Source organism: Poecilia latipinna, unplaced genomic scaffold, assembly GCF_001443285.1.
Source record: "Poecilia latipinna isolate Pla-1442-1.1 unplaced genomic scaffold, P_latipinna-1.0 Scaffold2006, whole genome shotgun sequence".
NCBI classification, from domain to species: Eukaryota; Metazoa; Chordata; class Actinopteri; order Cyprinodontiformes; family Poeciliidae; genus Poecilia; species Poecilia latipinna.
Window position 1 is genome coordinate 22,523 of NW_015114622.1, and position 1,191 is coordinate 23,713.

General features: G+C 35.5%; 1 protein-coding gene across 1 annotated transcript in view; it reads left to right on the forward strand.

Annotated features, from left to right (window-relative positions):
- The window catches only part of LOC106935712 (trimethylguanosine synthase-like), a 34,000-nt gene that overhangs the window by 19,726 nt on the left and 13,083 nt on the right, over nt 1–1,191 (forward strand). Inside the window, exon 5 of the mRNA XM_015016333.1 lies at nt 748–874. Within this exon, the coding sequence (XP_014871819.1) occupies nt 748–874 (127 nt within the window). The remainder of the gene's footprint in view (nt 1–747; nt 875–1,191) is intronic.

Sequence of the window (1,191 nt, forward strand, 5' to 3'; positions counted from 1 at the left end):
TTGAACCTCTATTGTTCAATAATCAACATCCAGAATATTTTTATGCTTTCCTTGTTGTTGTTCTGATTAATAAATCTGAACATAACAAACACTATTCTCTTCCAGCAAGAATGTTTTGGGTTTGAATTCTGACCTGGGGTTTTTGTGCATGGTCGACCATTCATTCCTGGGTTCTCTCTATGTACCTTGGCTTCTTCTCAAAGTTCAAAAACATTGCTTTAAAAAAATTTGTAACTTTGAATTGCTCTTCGTTATAAGAGGTATAGTTTACTATAAAGAAGTATAATACATTTATATTTATTTAAAGTCCAGATACTGGCAATTCTGGAGAAGATGTATACAAAACCTTAAGATAAAATATTTTTTTATTACAAAAGCACTGACAAATTCAGGAAAAAAAAATCCTGTGAGGAAGAGGTCAGAGATGAGGTTGAGGATGAATTGGTTGAGGGAGGGTAAGAGAATTCACGTGAGGCTGTTAATTAGCCGCAGTTCAGTAAGTCCACTCAACCAAATCTTCATTTAATTTTAAAACTCTTTAATTTTAATAGGAGTCTCTACAGCACCATTAGAATGTAATATTCTAAGGCAACAGGTGTGCTGTCTTTGAGGACTAGTACAAGTGTCTTCGTAGATATTGGAACAGCACAGTGTGTTTCTCAAAGCTCTGGAATCTTTTCTTTGGTCAAACTGAGGTTAGAGAGCTGCTGGAGAATTTATAATGTGTATTTATTTCCTTTCACCCAGATTCGAAGCCAGTCGCTGTCCTACCTCAGAGAGTCTGTGGCTCAAACAGTAAAACTTCAAAGAGAACAGGTGATGAAGAGGGTGATGATGACAAGCACCCAAGAAGATTTATGAAAACCAAATGCAGGTTAGTTCTATAATGATCACTTTTACTGTTTCTGCTGTGGAAAGCGTGGACTTGGCAGAATAAAAAAGTTTTGTCTTGGCACTGATCTGATTCTGGGTCAGTGAAAAGACTTGGAATTATGAATAATAGTTGGAATTTGAATTGTTAGCCCTCTTGTGTAGGACAGGGGAATTGGTGGTTCCACTTTCAGTCTGCAAGCTTTAACTTAAAAAATATAGTGGGCACTGGAATACACAGGTTTCCTATGATTCACATTTTCTTTAACTTCCTATTTTATTAATTAATTTGTTTATTTTGTAAACAGGTTGCTGTGTATT